Below are 23,223 nucleotides of genomic sequence, written 5' to 3'. Positions count from 1 at the left end.
CAGAAATTTCTGTCAAAGCCACAAGTAAAGCTGTTCCAGTGAACTTTTCTCTATGTCCCCCAGTCCTACATCTGTTTGCTCGGCACTGGCTGTCATAAACAGTCATCACAAAAGGCCATTGAGTTTTTGATGTCTTCGAATGAAAGGGGGAAAAAAAACATTGTGACATTTGGTAAGGGATAAAAAACAACCTCAGCACCAAGGGCAGTAAGGAAGGAAAGAAATATGTTTCTCCATTTAGAAGTTTGTATGTAGTATCTGAATAAGCATTACCTACTTTCTTTCAATACTATGAGTTCCACTTACTACTTAAGATTGCTTCAGTCTTGAAAAAGGGCAAAGTGTAAATTCTGTTCTCTGTATTGCCCTCATGGACAAACTTTTTTCCTTATGTGGGACATATGTTTAACCCCCTGTAAAACAATACGGATTTGTTTATAGTTCATGAATGCAATACTGCTATATCTGGACACATTGCAAACTCCAACATGAACACAGTCACCAGGCCAAATTCACCTTTCAAATTCCCTTAGGTATGTGCAAGATATGCTTTTTATTGAACCTTCTTGATGCTAGTTGTCAACATTTGTCTCAAAACAGCATTGAGCCTGTTGTCAACATTTGTCCCATAACAGCATTGAGTAGGTATGCAAGTTACTTGTGCTAACTGATGGTATATATATATGGAATCACTTGCAGTTTCCCTCTCTTTGGACAATCATGTATACTTGTGTGTGTGTGTGTGTGTGTGTGTGTGTGTGTGTCCTTTAACTGAGCTAGATTAAACTGCCTGATTTTTGTGCCTATACTGCAAGCAGCATCTATTCAAGGGGTGATCACAAGTATTGATCTCAACATTAGCTGGGCTCACAGGCAGTTATTAGAGACGCACAGAAATACCTAAAGAGTAAGTCTCAACTCTAAAACCTCAAACAGGACTTTTTAAAAACATCCCTTAAAAACGATAACACACTAACTGTAGACAGCCAGAAAAGCCAACCAACCGAGTAAAAAAATATTCACCATGAAAAACAAGGAACAGTCTTCTCAGAAGCAGAAAAAAGGAAGGCAGAAGATCAAAACAAACTAATATCAAACTGTACAGAACCCAAAACAACAATGAAAATAAGGTCCCTTCTGAATTGTTCCCTAGCAACACAATATGGGCCTTCCTTAAGAATGGAAGAAAGTCTAGACAGTAGTAACAATTAATCAGGCCAGTCTGTCAGGAAGCACTGGCCGGCCGGCTCCATCTCACTGGGGTCTAGCATAATCCAAGCAAGGCATCTCTCCTGAGATGCAAGGAACTGCCAGCGCATCACAGATGCAGCACACACAGAGCACAAACTGGCCAACATAACAGGCAGCTGGAGCTTAAATTTTCCCTCTTTTCCAAGACAGAATGTGTGATTGGCCCAGGAAACTTGCCTGATCAGTCGCAGGGCTAGGACTGGCTGGAAGAAATGCTGTTTCTGGGGAACAGGGATTAAACATTTCTTTAAAAACGGACAGGCAGACTCCTTGAAAACCCAACTATTAGTTCAGAGTGTTAACCGATCCGGGAGTTGTTCCGGGAAGGCTTTTACTGCCTCGGATATAGCCTACCTATCTGATGCAGGGTAAGTCAGGTGACAATCCGTCCGCATTATCTGACTGCACACCTCTAGCAGCAGAGAGAAACAGCATAATCATACCAAATTAAATTCATTTGGAAGCTTCCAAGCAGCTCATTGAATGATTGGCTCCATTCAGAAGATCAGCCAGCAGGATGTGAGCTGAACTGGCAGGTGCTTAAATGTGTCAAGTTATGTCAGAAAAAAATATTTCACAAACAACAGTATTCTCTTGTCCGATTAAATCTCTGCTTTGAGCATTCTATGTATGTGTAAATCTGTGTCCTGCTTTAAGCCATAGCATTGACAGAGCGGCAGAGAAGTCTGCAGAATATGAGTCGATATGGCCGACTCTTTGATTTTCTCTTTGATTTTGCAGGTTGTCATGGGCATTGGTTTCGGTTTGCGTCCCTTTCTCTGTTGTGTTTGATGATACTTTTGGGTTTTTTTAATGTAATCTGTGTGCAGTTGATAGAAAAATAAGAGGGAATGGTGAAAACTCTGTTTCATGAAAGAGTGGCTGGGTGTGAAAATAAGGATTCAGATTTGTTTGTTGTAATGGAGAAACGAAACTGAAATGGAGAATACTGAAATCTAACCAAACAGCTTTTTGAAATGTTGGCATTGTTTCTAGCCTAGGTACTCGTTTCTGGGAAGACAAAATGGTAGGTGAGGCAAGAAGGCTTGAAAGATAGATATTCCCAGCACCCAGATATTGAAACTTTTTCTTGCCTTTCTGCCCATTCACACTATATACGAACTGTCACCCCCAAACTGTACTTCTTAAACATAGCAAAAACCAAAAAAACCAAGGGACTGACAAACATTCAGAAAAGGGTTGACCAGTTTCTGGTTTTCTAAATGAAAAAGCAAGCAATAACATTCTGGCAACGAAAATTCCTTCTGGTATCTCTTTAAATAGATTCAAGGAGGGGGCTCTGGTAACTGAATGTTCTAAGATGATTTTGCAGTGTATATTGACTTTCTATGTCTTATGTTTTTCGCATTTCCTAATTGATCTCTGTAGATGACTGGGAAATGCAACCCCAAACCATCCCCCCAAAAGTCTGCCCAGTAAATGTTGTGATGTGACATCACCCGCACTGCGGAAAGGGCGCCCCTGCACAGGCAGGAATTCTGCCGGTGGAGGGGTGGGGGCCATTCACACGGGAGCGTGCGAGTGGCCCCCGCAGAGGTCGGCCCCACCCACTCACCTAGTCGCCTTCATCGCCCTGCTGGACTCCTAAGACCTGCCCACGCTGCCCTCCGACCTCCAGGGGCCGGAGGACAGCGAGGGAGGGTCTCAGCAGTCCAGTAGAGTGACGCAGGACGACGAGGTGAGTGGGAGAGGGACGGGGAAAACAGCGTGTTCCCGGCGGTGCCATTCGCACCATGCTGGCGGGAACGCGCTGTTTTCCAAAAACCTCCCTCCAGGAGGGAGGTTTTTGGAGGCGGCCTGACGCCGCCCTGGTGGTGGTGGTGGAGGGGAGCCAGGTCGGCGCTGCTGCATTTTAGCAGTGCCGCTTGTGCGAACGGCTCCCTGGGGATGGCGTTTTTGCTGTCCCCAGGGCGCCGTATAATGACCTGGTGTTTTTACTGACCTCTGAGCTGCCATAGCCAGCTTGAATGGCTATAAGAGTCGGTCTGAGGGACTCTGATTTTTTAGGAGGAGAGTTATGCAAAACAAAGTACTTTTATGCAGAGTCCATCATCATTATAATCATAAATACAAACTTGATTTCGACATTTCAAGAATGACTACCTGACAGAGGGTTGGATCCTGTGGATTTTTTTTTTACTCATGATAGCACTCTCCTGCACCAGGGGCTTTTCCCCAGGTCTCTGGCATCAGATCTAACCTTCTATGCACATAAAACTACTGTGATAGAAAGTGAAGCCTTTTCTAACATGAACATGTTAGTTGGACAATTGGTCCATCTATCAGAATGTTGTCTGTTCTATTGTCAGACAGTAGCTCTCTATGGTCGAATCCGCACTTGAAATTTGCACGCAGACCCAAACCTGTTCGTTGTGAAACCGTGTCCTCTTCATCGGAGTTTCTCCCTCCCCACCGCAGCAAGCACATAGCAGACACACCCGATTGCAGAACTCTTAGTAATCCCCACCACCAGGCGAGCTTGCTTCACTGGTCTCCCCTGATTGGTTGGCGTGCCTTGATGGGGCTGGACCTTTTCCCACTGCGGAAACGTACATTGTAGGGGCGTGATAAAAAAACCAGCGTGTAAAAGTTTAACGTTTAACTGTTTAACTGTGCAAACAGTTAATTGTTACCTTGTAAACAATTAACAATTCAAAGTTACACGTTTGACTTTTTAACGTTTGCATCCTCTTCTGCTGGCTGATCGCAAAAGTGAAAATAAAACCAAGGAAAGGCTACGTGCGCATCACAGCACTGATTGGTTTCCCGAATTTTGCGTCACACTCCAGGGCGGGAAACAAGTCAGGGTTTCAGCCCTCATCCCTCCCCTCGGATCAGCTCTGAACTGTGTTAATGGGGTCTATGCCACTTACAACCAGGTCCCGCCGGAACGCGGATTAACGGGGAGAACAAGCGCCAGAAACGGAATCTGCCACGCAAGCCATGGGGAGGTCGTCCCTCAAACCTGGTTAGTTTGTGTTCTGAAACCTGGCAAAGACGGTAGTGGGGATTCGACCTATGAGGTTGGGCAAACAGAGGTTTTGGGAGAAGATAAAGCACCTGTTAATTGTGATCTTTTAATTGGAGAGGACCCTGGGACTTTAGCATGTGAACATGCCCAGCCTTTCCTGACAATGATGTTGTCTTAGACACAGCTATACCTTTTGGATTTCTAAAGGCCTCGATCTGGATTTTTAAAGATCTATATCAGAAAAAAAATTGGCAACACTACTATCAGTTTTTTGAGGTAAATAAAATCTATTTAAAAGAGCAAGAGAGAGAGGCATTTGCTTCAGATACCACAGCAGCTGACATTCCTATACAGGCAGGCAGCTGAGGAAAAGTAGATCTATCAAAAAAAATTGCTGAATGCAAATTACAAAATAATGAAATCATTAACAAGGTGGTTCACGCTGAGTAGAATCTTAATATAATTTTAAAGATTTTAAATTATAAGTGTGAACACAGCCTTTGTAAAAGGCAATTTCTAAGCTCAACTTCTTTTTTAAAAAATAGATTGATATTGTATTTACTCTTTTTGTTTCCCTGCTACCTACCCAGTTCCCCATGACATTTTAAAAATAATTGTCCATGGCTCAGTAAGTTCATTAATCAATTTGCTCAGCCCTCTGGAAAGCTTTTCACAATGTATACTAATGACCTGAGAAATTCAATTAGGAAATAGTATCTTAGCCTTTCTCTAAGCTCTGCCTTTCTCTAAACTCAGCATAGCAAACTTGGGTGGCATCCATTTTTGTCCTGTGAGGGGTGTTAGGCCAAGAGGCAGACACTTGGCCTAGTAATATTCAAGACTACAAGGGGGAATTTTAACAAACGTCATTTTTATCCTGACCCAGCAGATGCTACCGTGTTGTCCACATAGGACAATCTTCTGTTATATTGCTGCTCTTTATTTTTATTAAAACTTCTAAAAATACAAACAAAAACAACAACCGCTTCCCCTCTCTCCCCTTCCCCACAGCATGGGTGGGCCTCAACCAGATAACAGGCCCCCTCCCACTCCCTACCATTCCCTCACGCCCTACCCTTCTCTCCCTATTCTCCCCCCACAAAAACCACACCACAACAGGGAAAGATTTCTTCTGCACCAAATATAAATACGGTTAAATATTTACCACTTGCTTCCCAACTAACGCTGCAAAACTATAATTCAGTCAATTCTCAATTATTATTACTATTAAATAGGATTACACTTTTCTCTATCTATTATGTCCATTTTCATAGTCTCCTAATCCTAAAATCTACAAATCATCAGTTCATTTTTTTCTGTTTTAAACAAAGAAAGTTCAATGCAATTCTAACATTGTCCTTTAACTGTCTTGAGTAAAACTCCATATTGATTTCATGAACTCTTGTAAACCTGTTTTCAATCTAACTGCTAAAACCGTTGTAAACAACACATAGCCATTATTCAGTAATGATACTGGTCTCCGTTAAGTCTTGTCTGTTAGTTATCAATATTATATTTCCATGACTCTAGCATCTTCTCTCCTTGCCATCTGAAATCTTTTGGGGCTATGTCTACCTATCGGATTAATGTCCCAGGATTGTTTATAGTGAAAGATCTTTTTCTAAATCAGATGCTCTGTTGGGATAAAGACTTATGACATAACCATAGCGGAACAAATCTAGCACCATAATACTTAAGAGTGTTAATGAACAAGCTGACAGAAGCTAAACTCCGCAACTCTGCTTGTCAATGGCATGATCACTGATTTGTTGACATATGGCTGCATAAAGCGTAGCTTATAGAATACCAATGAGGTGCCTGTCAATAGCAAGTTTGGAGACTGGTGGCAGTTAGCATAAATCTTAAACAGCAAATATCTTGGCTTTCCTTTTTACTGTCTGCCCATCTGCTGCTGCTTCCCCACCTGCAATTATGTCTGCCCCAGATTAATCATACCTAAAGATCAGAGGTTGGATCCAGCAGGTTCTCACAAGTTCCCGAGAGTAGGTTACTAATTATTTGTGTGTGCCGAGAGGGGGTTACTAATTGATTTTGCCACGTGATTTTTTGCCTTAGTTGCCCCTCCTCTCAACAGTAGTGCACAGAACTTGAAGCAGTCTAACAGGAGGTGCACTGCCGTGCGTGGCAGCCTGCGCCTGCGTGCATTCGTTTCCCACCCAAGGACCGGCGCAGCGGCTGTGTCCTTGCCACAGCCCCGCCCAGGAATGCCCCACTCCCAGAATGCCCGGCCACGCCCCTGTCGTGCCCCGCCCAGCCCCATTGGCACTACGCCACAGTTTGAATTCCACAACCATGGGAACCTGTTACTAAAATTTTTGGATCCCACCACTGCTAAAGATATATATATTTGCTTTGAAACCTAGTTTGAGGTCAGTCCACAAAGGTTGGGGAACATTATTGAAAAGGAACAAGGCCTGAGTGATTCAACTGGGCAGCGCTCCCCAAGACACTTTTTTTAACATCAAAAGCGATAGGGTTTCTAATGGCTTTGCGTGAAAGGAAGTGTGCATGGAAATTCTGAGTATACTTTGCTTTTCCATAGTTGCACATACTCCTTTTAGGCTAGCGTTGTTATACGGAATGGGATTTTTTTCCAGAATTCATTTTTTACAACTAGCCGTTGATTCTTGTTATCCCCTTTTCATCTTTTGAAAGAGGAATTTCTCATTGTTACCTCTTTGTAAATTTCTGTTACCGGTACATCACAGACATACCTTTTTGTAAATTCGGATCTTGCAGATTTTTTTTAATGTTAACATACTGCAGAATGTTGCTGTAGCAAGGGTATATGAATGTTTGTGTAGGAGGTTAAGAGCTTGTGTATCTAATCTGGAGGAACTGGGTTTGATTCCCAGCTCTGCCGCCTGAGCTGTGGAGGCTTATCTGGGGGATTCAGATTAGCCTGTGCACTCCCACACACGCCAGCTGGGTGACCTTGGGCTGGTCACAGCTTCTCGGAGCTCTCTCAGCCCCACCTACCTCACAGGGTGTTTGTTGTGAGGGGGGAAGGGCAAGGAGATTGGAAGCCCCTTTGAGTCTCCTACAGGAGAGAAAGAAGGGATATAAATCCAAACTCTTCTTCTTCTTCTACCTCTGGGTATCTGCAAAGTGAAGTTCTGAAAGTCTTCAGAAATGACTGTTGTGGGTTTTCCGGGTTGTTTGACTTTGGTCTGGTGTAGATAATCTGTTTCTCTCCAGGATAAATTCAGGGTCCGACAATTCTTATCAGTTTCTGTCAGCATGGCCAATTGGCCATGCTGGTAGGGGCTGATGGGAATTGTAGTTCCTGAACATCTGGAGAGCCGCAGGTTTCTGCAGAACCTCCCTTCCTGCCCCTTCTAAAGAGTCAGTGGGGTGTAGTGGTTAAGAGCAAGTGCACTCTAATCTGGAGGAACTGGGTTTGATTCCCCGCTCTGCCACTTGATCTGTGGAGGTTTATCGGGTGAATCAGATTGGCTTGTGCACTCCAACACATGCCAACTGGGTGACCTTGGGCTAGTCACAGTTCTTTCAGAGTTTCTCAGCTCCCTTCCACACAATGCTAAAATAATGCGTTTTCAAACCACTTTCACAACTGTTTGCAAGTGGATTTTGCCATTCCGCACAGCTTCAAAGAGCACTGAAAGCAATTTGAAAATGCATTATTCTGCATGTGCGGAATGAGCCTCAGTTCCACCCATGTCACAAGGTGTTTGTTGTGGGGGGGGGGGAAGGAGATTGGAAGCCCCTTTGAGTCTCCTACAGGAGAGAAAGAAGGGATATAAATCCAAACTCTTCTTCTTCTTCTACCTCTGGGTATCTGCAAAGTGAAGTTCTGAAAGTCTTCAGAAATGACTGTTGTGGGTTTTCCGGGTTGTTTGACTTTGGTCTGGTGCAGGGGTAGGGAACCTGCGGCTCTCCAGATGTTCAGGAACTACAATTCCCATCAGCCTCTGTCAGCATGGCCAATTGGCCATGCTGGTAGGGGCTGATGGGAATTGTAGTTCCTGAACATCTGGAGAGCCGCAGGTTTCTGCAGAACCTCCCTTCCTGCCCCTTCTAAAGAGTCAGTGGGGTGTAGTGGTTAAGAGCAAGTGCACTCTAATCTGGAGGAACTGGGTTTGATTCCCCGCTCTGCCACTTGATCTGTGGAGGTTTATCGGGTGAATCAGATTGGCTTGTGCACTCCAACACATGCCAACTGGGTGACCTTGGGCTAGTCACAGTTCTTCAGAGCTCTCTCAGGCCCCTTCCGCACACGCAAAATAATGCGTTTTCAAACCACTTTCACAACTGTTTGCAAGTGGATTTTGCCATTCCGCACAGCTTCAAAGAGCACTGAAAGCAATTTGAAAATGCATTATTCTGCATGTGCGGAATGAGCCTCAGTTCCACCCATGTCACAAGGTGTTTGTTGTGGGGGGGGGGGGGAAGGAAAGGAGATTGTAAACCCCTTTGAGTTTCCTTGCAGGAGAGAAAGGGGGGATATAAATCCAAACTCTTTTTCTTCTTCCTTTGATCAAAAAGAGAATTCATTTGAAACAGATTCTAAGATCCTAAAAAGATAGACAGAAACTGGGTAAAGAAGAATTCACAGTATTTCTCCTAACAGTGCTATTTTCGACCTACAGGCATTGATGGGGCTAAGAGGTCAGGGACTGGCATTGCCTGGCATCTGTTGAAGACTACAGCTTGGTGCAGGTTCCATCCCTGACTGGAGACACTGGGTCAGTTTCCCATGGGGAGAAGTGCCTGAAGGCAGCACAGGAAGCAGACAGTAGCTGAATCAGATTTCTCCAAGGACAATTCCGCATAGATTGAGAAGCCTATGCAGTGTTTTGGTCATTCTTCCTTTCTCCTTTTAGACTCACAGGCATCAGTGAGACTAAAAGTATTGCAAGAATCACAGTTGCTTTTGGTAGTTGGGGGAGGCTGCACTTATGGGGGCGAATAGAGCCCCAACTGGAGGGAAAAGGGGCCACAAAGAGGCTGGGAGAAGCTGTGGTGTAGGGCCCATGTGAACCTATGCTTGAAGACCCAGGATACCCTCCAGCCAGCACTGAACTTCTGTTAAGGGAGGCCTGTGGCTCAGGCACAGAGCACCTGCATTGCATTACAAGATCCTGACTCTAATCTCTGTCAGTTCAAGTTGAAAGTATCAAGTAGTAGCTGATGTGGAAGATCTCTGCCTGAGATCCTGGTTAACAGCTGCCCATCGTAATAGACAGTATTAATCCTGATAGAACAGTGATACTGTACTGCTCGGACTCTGTATAAAATAGCTTCATGTGTGATGTGAGCAGACATTCATTCTTATGTTTATTATTATTGCTGGAAACCAGCCAAACATGGTCAAAACCAGTAACGATCTTACAGTGGTTTTATTTATTTCAGGGCAGGACTGTGACATACACACACATTATCATATTTTATTCCATTAAGAAGGCTGACTTGAAATTCTGCACGGGTTGAGGTATTCAATCCGCCCCTTACCGGCTACAGCATCATGTGTGAATAAAGTCATCGATCAAATCTACAAAACAAATTGGCACAATCCATGAAATAACAGTGTCCTCAGCTAACTGGAATGTAGACTAACACCAGCTTGTAGTAAGTGTACTGTTATAGATCACAGGCGAAGGATTCCATAAGAAGAGTTCCTGCCAATAAAAAGTTAATGTATCAGTATGAACTATTGGATGGACTGCTCCCCTACCCCGATAATGAATTTTATTTTTGCTGTAAATATTGTACTTGAGGGAATATTCCATCGTCCAGTGCCCTTTGAAAAGGAATAGTATTGGGACAAAGATATCACCTGATAGTAAATTTTAGAAGCCACACACTCAAAGTATATGTTCGGAACCAACATGTATATGGGGGAGGTGGACTTGCCTTCTGTCTCTGTTTGTCCCAACGTGGGCACAGCACCTATTTGTGTGCAAACTATTCGTGTGTAGGGTCCAGCCCCTGGTCAAGAGTGTTCTAAAACACTGTGAACAGTGTTCCTGTTCACAGAGATGGAGCCCTCTCATGTGAAGGTGGTTTCCCTGATCTATGTTCCCAGAGTTTGATATTCAGAGATATGCTGAATGTGGTCCCATCTTTCTAGCATGTCTGAGACATACATGTTTCCTAATGTTCTTAAGTTCATAACTCCATATATTGTACAGATACTCCTGGTTATATCTCTCAGAGTCTGTTAATAAGGTGCTCATTAAACAAAAGAAAGGAGCCTTGCTTTGCTTTGTTTTAATTAATGATAAGAACTACCCACCCCCCACCCCCGTATCAAGTTTATTGATCCTTCATCAGTCCTGGAGAAGTGGTTGGGGGGAGTGGCAGTGCTGATATGGAAGTCTTTCTCCTTCAGGCCACTCTCTTCACCAGAAGTCCCAGATGTTGATTGTGTTGGGCTGGTGTGGAGCACTGCGGAGTGTTTGGCTATCTGGCTAGTGTACTGTTTGCCTTATGCTCCAGGTGATACCCTGCCAAGGCTACTGGTGGTGGCCTTGGACTGGGGCTTAGAGTTCTGGAGGCTAATAGTTCTGGGGGACTTCAATGTCCTTGTAGGTAGTGTCATCTCCAGACAATCAGTGGACAATCAGCGGACCATGGTAGCACTGGGACTTGCCCATTTCTGCCAGCCCCTACAAATCAAGCCGGTTATGGATTTGATTTTTAGTATGATTTTTAGTTTGGCAGAGTACTTGTGATGATGCGGCAAGAACATCTTGTAGAACACTTATGAAAGCCTATAAGGCCACATACACACACAAAGGATATTATGCAGCCAGCATTTCCTCCTCCTGCTCTCTTGATGGGGATGGCCAGTCTAACACCTGTGCCGACTGTCAAGAGTCTAGGAGTGATCCTGGATGCCTCCTGGTCTATAGAGGCACTGGTCACAAACGTGGCTGACCTAGTATGTTACCATGTTCACCAGGCCAATCAGCTGGTACCCTACGTGTCCCAACCCATCTTCAGTGATCCATGCAACAGTCACTTCCAGGTTGGACTAATGCAGCAACTTGCTCTATTCAGGGCTGCCATTGAGGCTGCTTTGGAAGCTCCAAGAAGTTGCTACAAAATACAGCTGCCCAGGTTGTTACTGGGACCCTATGGCAGGCTCAGCAAATAGCAATGTACTGGTGGTCCCTGGACCAAGAGCTGTTCTACTGGCCGCAACCAGGGCCAGAGCTTTCTTGGCTCTGGCCACAGCTTGGTGAAACACTCTGTCAAGGGAAACCTGGGCCCTGTGAGATTTAGTACAGTTTTGCACAGTCTGTAAGACAGAGCTATTCCGCCAGGTTTACGGCTGAGGCAGCAACAGTATCCTTCCCTTTTCCTTTCCCCTCCCTTCCCTGCTTGTTTCTTTCCCTTCCTCAAAGTATGGTGTGAATGTGGATTTTATGGCAGGGTATAACTGCCCATCCTTCTGAAGAGAATAATGGTGTCAGGATATAGATGATTACCTGTTATCAATTTTACTATTGTAAACCAATGCTGTTAGCCACTCTGAGCCTTTATGGGGAAGAGCAGTCAGTACATTGAATAAAATAAAATAATAAATATATTTTATACATCATTCCTTTATGGATTCAGGAGGGCTCCCATGGAATATCTGATGGTCTCCATTGCTAATATGGCAATTTCGTCCAATTTCCTTTTCATGAAACATTGCTTAGGAATCAATTTTCCCTAGCAGGATGAGAAAATGAGACCAGTTGTAGTTCAGAGCACCACTTCAAAGAATTTATTGATCTCGAGGTTTTACTGAATGTTTCATCAAGGGCTTTCTGCAAAGTTGTTTCTTTAATGCTTTTGTTGGGGTATGTTCTTCTTACAAGATGAAAGAGCTTCTTTTTAAAAAAATGATTGCCCTTCTAAGGAGGAAGAATTGGTGACTGAAGATTTTTCTGATGTGCTTGAAAGCTCAAACATTTATGATACTTATATTGAACAATGCAGACATTGTACTTCTGATGTTTAGACATTTATTTAAATTAGCTAAACATGCTATACTAGCATTTGGCTGTCGTTATGACAGGTGGGATATATATAAAAAGAAACCTTGAATAATGCAAGAGCTCAAGGGAGCACCAAGCATCTCTTGGCATTCAGTGCACAAAGATGCTGCAAACTCCCTCCTACAGAACCCATGTCAGTTTGTACCTCCCTGGTGTTGTGACCGGAGGGGTACACGGTCTCATTGAGCATCAATGTCAACCATTCACTTCTATGGGAGCAAGTAAAGGATTATACTTTGGGGTGAATGCAAAATCCTCCACTAGGACATGTTACACAGCAGCTGGTAGCTATTCTTTAATGATGTCCCAGACAAAACAAAAAGCTTTTTCATTAGGCTTATTTCGTGTCATTATTAATTCATTCAGTCTTTTCATTCATTTCCTTCTGTTATGAATGTAATGTTAAAAGGCCCAGTCCAGCTTCAGCTTTGAACCACCTCGTTGCCCATAGCGAGATTACGTTTTTCAAATTCTATAAACAGAAAGGAGCAGTCGGACCAGACTGTCCAGTCTTCTTTCTTTTAACTTGTAAAAGCCAACAGGCCTGGTCCCCTTAATGCTTGCTGGAGTGGGGAAAGCCATCTGATGCGTGGCCAAACACTATTTGAAGCAATGTTCTAGTAACTTAGGCCTCTTGACACCGATCCTCTTAATTTAGGGAGACTGTTTCTGAGCCCTCAGATAGAGAGCATTCCTTAAGCAGGTGTATTCAGAACACACTCGGGTCAATTCATTGGTTCTTGCTGCCAGGAAACCATGCTTAGGGGTGAACTGAAGTTATCTCTAGGACTCCCATTTATTCATCTGGGTTGGGGAATTGCCAGCCCTCAGCTTCAATTTTCCCATTTATTCATCTGGGTTGGGGAATTGCCAGCCCTCAGCTTCAAGAGCAGCAGTGGCGTAGGAGGCTAAGAGCTCGTGTGTCTAATCTGGAGGAACCGGGTTTGATTCCCAGCTCTGCCGCCTGAGCTGTGGAGGCTTATCTTAGGAATTCAGATTAGCCTGTACACTCCCACACATGCCAGCTGGGTGACCTTGGGCTAGTCACAGCTTCTCGGAGCTCTCTCAGCCCCACCTACTTCACAGGGTGTTTGTTGTGAGGGGGGAAGGGCAAGGAGATTGTCAGCTCCTTTGAGTCTCCTGCAGGAGAGAAAGGGGGGATATAAATCCAAACTCTTCTTCTTCTTCTTTTCTGTAGAATTGGGCAGAGGAGGAAAATGATCCCCAAATAGTGACACTTTAGGAATTGCCCCTGATCTGAGTGGTAAAGATCATAGAGGCTAGGGGAGGCAACCTGGAGCATCATTCAGAAGTGATGTCACCCCTACTCCCCCCTTCTCAATTACAGCTCCTAAAATCTCTCAGGAAAGTGTTGGGAACCCAGTTTATATCTCAAGAAGAGATTATTTGAATTGGTAGCTATTAAGTAGAACTAAGGTCTTGTTCAAACATGCTCACCATAGAGTGTTACAGAAGACAAGTGTCATGCTTTCCTGCCTCCTTTCTCTGTCAGTTCTTCCTCTTCTATCGCCACAGAAAGATTAATAACCAGGTCAGGAGAGCCTGCATTTATTTAAACAAAATATCTATATGATGTGTTGTTCAGTTCTTAAATTTGTGAGAGACGTGCATAAGGTAAGGTGACCAGATTTTCACGTTTTAAACGTGGGACGTGCACACGCGGGAGGCTGTGACAGGGCGGGAAACCGAGGAGCGCCCCAAAAGGCAGTGCACGCTTGCGGCCGCGTGCGCGGGAGGTTGCCGCACTGCCTTCTGGGGCACTCCCCTGTTTCCCGCCCTGTGACAGGGCGGGAAAAGGGGAGCACCCCAAAAGGCAGTGCGGCAGCCTTCCAAAAAGCAGGAGAATTAAGCAACCCCACGGGATGCAGGACAAATTGCTCAAAAGTAGGACTGTCCAGCCAAAAGCGGGACATCTGGTCACCTTGGTATAAGGGATCTCATAATCTGGTGGGCTTCTCCTGAGTCTTCTTCCCAGTTCATCTTCAAATTAAGGACTAACTCAGGTAAGTTGAATAAACATTTGAAGGGCATCATGAGTAGATGCTGTGACAGCAAGGCTCCAATTGTCACAGAATACTAGTGACAATTGGGGATAGCTGTTCTCATTTGGTTGCTGGAAGTTTATCAGAGCCAGGGCTGGCTGTTCTTTCCTGTCCTTTTCAAGGAAAGGAAGAATAATGAAACACTAGCTGGATGGGTTAGTGATTAAATTTTATTATTAATGTTCTTACTGTGACTTTACCACCTTCAGTTTTTATTATTAAGTTCAGTGTCAAACCTCTTGTGGGGAGGGGACTCATGTATGTTGATTTGTTCTGGCTCCTAGGATCATAGAGTTGGAAGAGACCTCAAGGGCCATCAAGTCTAACCCCCTGCAATGCAGGAACACATAATCAAAGCACTCCTGATAGATGGCCATCCAGCCTTTCTTTAAAAACCTCCAAAGAAGGAGACTCCACCACACTCCGAGGTAGTGCATTTCACTGTCGAACAGCCCTTACTCTCAGGAAGTTTTTCGTGATGTTTAGGTGGAATCTGTTTTCCTTACTTTGAACCCATTACTCCTGGTCCTAGTCTCTGGAGCAGCAGAAAACAAGCTTGCTGCCTCACCAACATGACATTCCTTCAGATATCTAAACTTGGCTATCATGTCACCTCTTAACCTTCTCTTCCCCAAACTAAACATATCCAGCTCCCTAAGTCTCTCTTCGTAGGGCATGGTTTCCAGGCCTTTTACCATTTTGGTTGCCCTCCTCTGGACTCATTCCAGCTTGTCAATATCCTTCTTGAATTGTGGTGCCCAGAACTGTACACAATATTCCAGGTGAGGTCTAACCAATGCAGAGTAGAGATTTGTTTCTATCCTGTAATACATTCCTGCTTTCCCCCCTCTTCTGTGTGAAGAGTAGTCTGAGAAAAGGAACTCAGGGAATAATAGCATAGAGACTCGAAAGAAGAACTGGTTTTTATACCTTGCTTTTCTCTACCATAAGAAGTCTCAAAGTAGCTTACAATCACCTCCCCTCTCCCCAGACCAAAGGTAACTTGTGAGGGAGGTGGAACTGAGAGAGTTCTGAGAGAACCATGATTGGCCCAAGGTCACTCAGCAAGCTTCATGTGGAGGAGTGTAGAATTGAACCTTGTTCTCCAGATTAGAGTCAGCCACTCTTAACAACTATTCTTCCCTGGCTCTCAGAATGGCCCCTGAATGCCTAAACACTCAAGAGGACCAAACAGAGCTGTGTTCATGGGTCAGCTGGGTTGTTCTCTTTCAGGAAGTATAAGTAACAACTGTTCAATTTCTAGCTCAAATTGAAACATAACTTGGGTACATCATGGGGCTTTCCCCACTACAGAAGGGAGCTAAGGTCGACTCGGTTCCCTTCAGTGCAGGGTGATTCCAGGCTGTCCCCACAGCAACTGAGTTGGCCCCCTGGAACTGAGCTAAGTGGGCGGGATCATCTTGGTGCCTGTTTCACTCCTCGTGATTGGCGCTTGTGTTACGGCGGGAAACGGGAGCGTTCTTCTTTTTTTTACAGTTTTTACAGTTTACAGCTTACAGTTACATGAGCTTTCTGCCTGCCACGACTCTCCCATTCTGCACATGCCACAAAAGCGGCTCGTGATTGGTTGAACGGATGAGGTGTTGTTTCGATGCTTCCCCACTTCGAAGCTTCGAAGCGGTATCGACCTTGTTCCGGCAGAAAAGTGTAGTTCATAACTGCGACAAGGATGTCGCAGTTATGAGGGTGGGGAGGGGAACTGAGACAAAACAATGTTGAGCTCGGTGGCAGTGGGGATTCTCTGAGGCAAACCTAGGTAGAAACCAGTTCAACTCTGTCAGTGGGGAAAGCCCCCATGAGAAGCAAGCTTAAATGCACAACTGGTTCTATTATTCTACCTTACATGCATACTGCATGCTTTGTCTTAAATGCACGATCACATTAGTCCTTTCTTAGCTGAAGAAAAACAGGTTGTGCTTGTTATAGTCCCACAGCAACACCAAATGGTGGCACAGAGAGAAGGGTGGGGGAGAGAAAAAGAGAACAATGCTGATATCCCATTTATTTGACCACACACACACACACACACACGCATGCACACACACACACACACACACACACACACACACACAGTCCGTGTGTCCTGCTTACTTTATAGTGGCCAAGATGTGAAAAAAAGGCAGAACAAAGAAATGGCAGCCCATGTTCTTTGCAAACTTTGGATTGCTTTAATGCCTGTCCCTACAAGGTCCGTTGAGCTGAGACCTTCAGCAAAATAAAAGCTGGCATCTGTGAGGAAGAGGGAAAGGTGAATATTTATGTGTGCGATGATGGGCTAAGCTCAGAAACAAGGGAAGGGAAAATAAGCACTCTGGTATTTTGTATATTTCCCTAGAGAACAAAAGCTGAAATAACAAATGCATATTTTACCAAAGGACAAAGCCCAGAGGAAAGAAAAACTGTCTTTGGTTCTCCTCCTGCTCTCAAGAAAGGCTGCAGTGTTTTGAAGTACGTTTTTACCGGTGTGCTGCAGCCGGTGATTGAAGCGACAACCGCAATAACATGAACCCTTTTCTGTTTGATGGAAGCACAGCTGATGAGCAAGGGAGATGGTTAACAGATATTCGTATCAGTTGCTGTGTGGGCAAAGCTGATAGTGAGCTAATCCCTCTCTGCTCGCATCTCGGGGGCATATGCTGCCTCTGTGTCGGTTTTCAGACAACTGCTCGAGAAGAGATGTGTCATGCCAGACAAGGTCAGTTGCAAGACCTTTGGCTTAGGTCGTAAGGCAGTGGTTCTCAACCTGGGGGTCGGGACCCCTTTGAGGGTCGAACGACCCTTTCACAGGGGTCACCTAAGACTCTCTGCATCAGTGTTCTCCATCTGTAAAATGGATAAATGTTAGGGTTGAGGGTCACCACAACATGAGGAACTGTATTAAAGGGTCGCGGCATTGGGAAGGTTGAGAACCACTGTCGTAAGGTGAGGGGTGGGGGGAATACATTGGATGCAGACATGAAAAAGGAGCAAGCCCAAACAAAGTGTTTCTGAGAGCTGTTCGGCCTTTCTGGCACACTTAACAAGGGGATGGATTCCTGCTCTTCAGCAGCAAATTTGGGTTGGCTGTTTTATCGGTATAGACATGCATGTAACCACAAAAGTGGGGGAAAGGGTTGTTGAAAGCTGGCCCTTCATCAGATTGCCAGTGTGGTTTAGTGATTTAAGAGCAGGCGGACTCTAATCTGGAGAACTGGGTTTGATTCCCTACTCGTCCATATGAGCAGTAGAGTCTTATCTGGTGAACCAGATGTTTCCCCACTCCTACATTCCTGCTAGGTGACCTGTGGCCAGTCACAGTTCTCTCAGAACTCTATCAGCTCCACCTACCTCACAAGATGTTGTGGGGAGAGGAAGGAAAAAGAATTTGTAAGCCCCTTTGAGACTCCTTACTGGACAGAAAATGCTTGTGTTGAAGTTCTTTGCCTTGTGAATTGGTCTTTATAAGGCATCATCGGGGTGCATTCGCTTCTTGTGCATGGGGGATGTCTGATGTCATAGACTGTCTTTGAATGTTAATGGTTAAGAGATGCTGATTCCAAAATGGCTGCCACTATAGTAATGTGAGACTTAAACACAAAGATAATGTTGCCTTGCCTTTTCAGAGAGACACTGATTCCTAGAGCGGCAATAAATAAATTCATCATCAATGGACTTGTGGAATAGCTTTCAGGATGTAACTCCTAGGCCCACTCTGCACAAGCCAAAAACAGTGCCCCTGAAATGGTAAAAACACGATTCCAGAGGAGCACTTCGCACAGCTGCCCCTTCTGCAACAAGACAGCACCGTGTTCCCCCCCCCCCCCCAACTGGTGGTAAGCTGTTTTTGAAACTCGCTCACAAAAACAGCATTTTGCACCTGGTGCCAAGCGAATGGCACCGAGTCGGAGGCGCTGCCTTTAGGCGCCTCCATTTTGTTTGTAAACTTACCTTCTCTTCCCATTAAACTGTTGGATTCAGATGCCATATCCTCCGTACCTCACAACAATATGCGTACTCAGCTGATGTTCTCCAGAGCTGCGACAAGCATCCACTCTTGCTCTCCTTGGCTTTTAAGTAGCATCTCTGTCATGCCTGGTCTTTGTCATGGCCCTTCTGGAAGCCTGAAATGACCTGAATTCAGGAAGGCAGCTGTGTTGGTTTGAAGTGGAAGAGCTGTCTTAGAGACTAACAGGATATCTGACAAAGGGAGCTGAATCTCGAACGCTTATATCCCGATAATCTTGTTGGACTTTAAAATGCTACTGGTCTCAAATCCAGAATACATGTGCAGTGAACTACGTGTGCTTTTGTCATACAACTACTATCTTTGTATGAGACTCTTCTAGGTTCAGTCCCCCATGGAAACTTGTACAATCTGCTTCCTGACATCTTTCTACCAGCAGTTTTGATACCACATCAGTATTTCGGAATTCCTGCTGTAGGAACGACCCAGCCTCCAGATCCCCTGCGTACTCACGCTCCTTGATGAAATCTGAAACAAAATCTCTTGTTCTGTTTTCAGTGGGAACATCTGTGAAACATATGTTTCCTTGCAAAACGCTGCCGAGTTGTTACCTGAGACAAGTTCCTTGATACACTTTTGGCAGTCCTGTTAGATTTGCAGACTGTAGCAGACTGGACAGCTGATAACCTGAGACCTATTGCTGTTGCCTAACCAAATGTTGATAGTCAGAACCATGTTCTTATACCAGCATAACAGCTTATTCCTAATAGTTGTGTGGGTGGGTGGGGGGACGATGGACAATTGAAGATGCCATGAAGGTGAGGTTTTGCCGTGGCTGTCTGCAGGGATTTTGAAGGGAATGACCCATCCCATAATAGTGCCTGGGATGGATCACTGTTCCAGCTGGCATTGCCTTTCCACCTTTCCATATTACTCCTATCTGACTGACAACTGTTGCTGTGAGCAGTTGCTGTCATTGCTATGCCCATTGCTTTCAATCATGGATAGAATTGTCGTGGAGGCCAGGTCTACCCATTGCTTCTTAATGGGAGGTGGATCATCCTTCTGAGCAGTTGCAGTGCTTAGATGGTGTCATCATAGCTACAAAGATTTTTCATACAAAGATTTTCACCCTGATCTCAACTTGGTGAAACGCTCTGTCGAGTGAAACCTAGGCCCTGCAGGAACTGATGCAGTTCCACAGGGTCTGTAAGTCCCCTTCCGCACATGCAGAATAATGCACTTTCAATCCACTTTCAATGCACTTTGCAGCTGCATTTTACAGTGCGGAATAGCAAATCCACTTGCAAACAATTGTGAAAGTGGATTGAAAGTGCATTATTCTGCATGTGCGGAAGAAGTCTAAGACAGAGCTGTTCCACCAGGAGTATGATTGAGGTGGCTACGGTTTTCCATCAGCCTGGCCTTCCCCTCCCCAAGGTTTTTTCACCATCCCTTCCCCCTTCTGTTTTGAGTATTTATTTCTGAATGTTGTTGCCATTGGGTTTTTAGCATTGTTTTAAATATTTTTAAATGGCGGTTTTATATATTAGAATTTGTTGGAAGAGGCTCTGAGCCCATCAAGAGAATGGCAACATACGAGACTGATAAACTAAATAAATAATAAATGAAGTTCAATTCTAGACTACTACTACATGTGATGTTTACTACATTTGTAATCCATGGAATTCTGGCATGTACACAGCCCTAGCTACTAGTGCAGGCCTGTGTCCTACCACACTCATAAGCCAAGTTTGAAGACTTTCTCCAGCTAATCCGGCCAATGTGTATTACTGTGCCTACTTAGAGGGAAACTACACATTCTACTTAGTTTTTAGATTCCTAATTTCAGACATTTTCATTTCTTACAAAATGAAGCTTATATGTGAAGAGAGATACTAGGGGTGGGAACAAGAATGATTATTTAAAAGGGTTGCCAGCCAGGAGCTGGCACTTGGTAAGATATGTGTGGGTAGGTGCATGGGGGCGCTGTCACAACAACAGCATGATGTCATTTCCAGGCCAAATCCAGAAGTGACAATCATGCTGCTGTAGGATTGCTGTAGCTCAAAAACAATGTCATGCATTGCTGTAATGGCATTTTCCCCTTCATTCCCCCCCTGCCAGTGCCAAGTGGCAAGAGGGGTCAAGGTATTGTCATTCTGAGGTCACCTGGAGCAGAAGTCATAGTAATCCCATTATTAAATTATTTCCCGTTGCTTGATTTTCTATTATAAGTCACTACTTCAAAGTTTATAAGTCACTGGGAGCAGCAGTGGCGTAGCGGTTAAGAGCAGGTGCATTCTAAATTGGAGGAACTGGGTTTGAATCCCCCGTTCTGCCGCTTGAGTTGTGGAGGTTTATCTGGGGAATTCAGATTAGCCTGTGCGCTCCCACACATGCCAGCTGGGTGACCTTGGGCTAGTCACAGCTTTTCGGAGCTCTCTCAGCCCCACTCACCTCACAGGGTGTTTGTTGTGAGGGGGGAAGGGCAAGGAGATTGTAAGCCCCTTTGAGTCTCCTACAGGAGAGAAAGGGGGGATATAAATGCAAACTCCTCTTCCTCTCCTTCTTCTAATTTTACCCCTATCTGGGAAAACTTACAGGTTTATACATATACTTCTCCCAACTTGGGTAAATATAACTTGAAGGGATGGTGATTCTCCTTAAGAATATGATTGAAGTAAAAAGGGTTTAAAAGTGACTTTCTGGCCTGTGACACCCCTTCAAATTGAAACACCCAAGCTGCAGTTGGCAAAAAAAGAAACCTATAAAAGGACAGTTGAAGGACGCAGAAAGTGTAGCTCCACTTTTGAGATTAGAGCAACAGCCTCTACTGATAAGGCGAGGATTGGCCTGGCAGGCAGCAGTGGTTGGGGGAAAGCACTTACAATTTTGGGAGGCAGTCAGCGGCCCTGGTGTGATGGCATCACTTCTGGATATCAGCTCTCTGGGATGACCCTCTAACATTTAACCATAAAGCCTAGGGCAATGTAACAGCTAAAGGCGTTGTAGGGATTCAGGAGCCTATATTCCAGTGGCACTCCAGATGACTACTTGGACTACGATCAGTTCCTTCCAACATGGCCGCTAATTGTTGCTATGCTGGAAGGGGCTGATGGGAATTGTAGTCCATAACATCTGGAGATGCGCAAAGGTTCGCCACCATGGTGCTAAAGCATCAGCAGCCATGATGATGTCACTTCTGAATTACACCAGAAGTGACATCACTGCCCTCTGTATTATCCCAACCATTTCCTTTCATTGTCCAGTACTTCCTGTCATTGTCCCCCCCCCCAACAAGAAGACAGGAACATTATGAGAGTCTGTTTTAGAAGGGCTCATGCAAGAAACATTTTCCTCTTCCCCTTAATGTTTATGCAAATCTTTCAATTGGTCTACTGACTTTGACTTTTAAGTAAAGAACCAGTTGAGGGGATGCTGTTTATCAGAGAGCTCTTTGTGTTCAGACATCAAAGAAAAAAAAAAAAACCTTGTGAATCACATTTTATAGTAGGTAAACAGAGTCCTTGGTGTGTGGTTTGAAACAAGTCTGGCTCTCTTTCCCTCTAAGGAGCCCTGGTGGGGCCTGTTCTTTAAACTAATCAACAGTTGTAAATTTTCTTCCCTGAGACTGAGCTCATTCTTGCTCAAGATCTCTGGCGTTCTTGTCTCTCTCAACATGACATGACTGAATTTCCCCCAACATGTCATAGCACCTTTTCAGAACAATTCTCCAGGCAAGGTCGTGCCCCCTCCTGCCACGGTTCCATTCTGCAGAGAAGTCCCTTTTTTTTTAATTTTTGCAATGTTGTTTTCAGTTCTTGTGTGTGAAGTGCCTGTAAATGATTTAATGCCCGCCTTTTGTTTTTGTTTGTAAGCGGCCTGCCCATTGTACTGCCTGTTCCTATAAACAAGAAATCATTTCTCAATCGGCAATTGCCTGCCTCTGCTTTATGAACTTAGACAGTTGTTTACTACATAATGAGGCTTGATAATTCAACTCGGTGAAATGAGCTTTTGAGACAGACGATCTTGGGGGGTCTCTCTGCATTTATTTTGAAGTGAGTAGGAGTCTCTGGGTACCCTCTGGAAGCTCTGCAATGCCATTAGTCTGACATAATTACTATATGCCAGCATCTTTGTAAGAGGTACACACACTCCCCCTGTGGCAGCAGAGTGACTTGTTTCTCTATTAATGCTGAGGATTTAAGGAGGTATGACGTGTATGTCCAAGACAAGAGAAACATGCATTTGAAATCAATATTTTCTTGAACAGATTGAGGTGCATTGCCCTTTTAAATCGGGTCAAAGTCCATCTGGCACATCTTTTATGTATTCGTGGTTTCTGCAATGCGCCTGAATAATGTTCACAATGCAAACTTATATATTATAATTATATAGGAGTTTTCTAGGGTGAGACTGCATATAATTAAGAGTTGTGGAGACGCCAAATTCGAAAGCTGCATTAACATAACAACATCTGAGGCAGAGGAGCAGGGGCTATATTGGGGATGGAGATAAAAAAATTATTTCATGACCAATCAAAAGCTGGACACAAACGTAATAAACCAGGATTTTAAACTTTGAGTCTGAGAATGTCTCAGGCTAAATTACAATGATGCACGTGGAAGGTTTTGGTTTCAATCTCTGCCACCATCACTTAAAAGTATCAGGTTACAGGTAATGTGAAAGTCCTCACCTGCCAGTCTAAGCAGACAGTTCTGATCTGGAGCGACCAATGGTGTAGTATCTTCAACAGTTCATGTGTGTTCACAGTTAGTTGTTGCTTGTGTCTGTGGATATCTAATGAGTTACAACAGTCATACTGGTGGGACCATGGTTTGGTCACTGAAGAAGAAGAGTTTGGATTTATATCCCCCCTTTCTCTCCTGCAGGAGACTCATCAGTTGGGCTTACAAT

The 23,223-nt window shown here is 44.4% G+C and overlaps 1 protein-coding gene across 2 annotated transcripts in view; it reads left to right on the top strand.

The window, feature by feature from the left end:
* The window catches only part of PDGFD (platelet derived growth factor D), a 194,398-nt gene that overhangs the window by 67,423 nt on the left and 103,752 nt on the right, over window positions 1-23,223 (top strand). The window contains exon 1 of one of the 2 annotated variants that reach the window (XM_048494404.1): window positions 16,955-17,052. The exons of the other annotated variant lie outside the window; for it this stretch is intronic. Coding sequence (XP_048350361.1) covers window positions 17,034-17,052 — 19 coding nt within the window. The 5' untranslated portion in view covers window positions 16,955-17,033. Of the gene's footprint in view, window positions 1-16,954; window positions 17,053-23,223 lie in introns of those variants that run through there. 2 annotated transcript variants of the gene reach the window in all.

This window comes from Sphaerodactylus townsendi, linkage group LG04 (assembly GCF_021028975.2).
Source record: "Sphaerodactylus townsendi isolate TG3544 linkage group LG04, MPM_Stown_v2.3, whole genome shotgun sequence".
In the NCBI taxonomy this organism is placed as follows: Eukaryota; Metazoa; Chordata; class Lepidosauria; order Squamata; family Sphaerodactylidae; genus Sphaerodactylus; species Sphaerodactylus townsendi.
This window is presented reverse-complemented; position numbering and strand designations above follow the sequence as displayed.